This window comes from Galeopterus variegatus, unplaced genomic scaffold (assembly GCF_000696425.1).
Source record: "Galeopterus variegatus unplaced genomic scaffold, G_variegatus-3.0.2 Scaffold964, whole genome shotgun sequence".
In the NCBI taxonomy this organism is placed as follows: domain Eukaryota; kingdom Metazoa; phylum Chordata; class Mammalia; order Dermoptera; family Cynocephalidae; genus Galeopterus; species Galeopterus variegatus.
In genome coordinates this window covers 314,873-315,383 of record NW_007727075.1, presented here as the reverse complement: position 1 = coordinate 315,383, position 511 = coordinate 314,873, and the positions used below count along the sequence as shown (strand labels likewise).

The window sequence follows — 511 nt, the reverse complement described above, 5'->3', positions numbered from 1 at the left end:
GGGCCAGCGGCTGGACACGCCCCGCAAGCTACGCTTCCCTGGACGCTTCCTGGACGACATCGCAGCCCTGGTGGGCTCTGTGGGCCTGGAGGTCCTCACCCGGGTCCACAAGGTGAGGAATTCAGGGCCTCAATGTGGGGGGAGTGGCCTGAGGGAGGACATAGAGACTGCCCAGCGGAGACACCAGTCTGCCCCAGGAATCCAGTTTGCTGGATGGGTCTGTTTATTCATGTTTGTTTCTTGAGCACCTGCGGTGTTCACAGCCCTGTGCTGCGTGTAGAGACAGCAGTGGACAAAAGAGACCAAAACCCTGGCCCTCGTGGAGCAGAGTTTTAGGGGAAGACTTGAAAGTGGTGATATTGCCATGTCTGGGAAAAGAGTGTTCAAGGCAGGGGGAGCGGCAGGTGCAAAGGCCCTGAGGCAGGACCATGCCTGGTCTGTTAGAATAGCATTGTGGGGCCGGCCCGGTGGCGCACTGCTACAGTGCACCGCTTGGGAAGCGCGGCGGCGC

General features: G+C 60.3%; 1 protein-coding gene across 2 annotated transcripts in view; it reads left to right on the top strand.

Moving 5' to 3' along the window:
- The window catches only part of DOCK6 (dedicator of cytokinesis 6), a 37,669-nt gene that overhangs the window by 18,010 nt on the left and 19,148 nt on the right, over positions 1-511 (top strand). For both annotated transcript variants that reach the window (XM_008573792.1, XM_008573791.1), the window contains exon 24: positions 1-112. In XM_008573792.1, coding sequence (XP_008572014.1) covers positions 1-112 — 112 coding nt within the window. The remainder of the gene's footprint in view (positions 113-511) is intronic.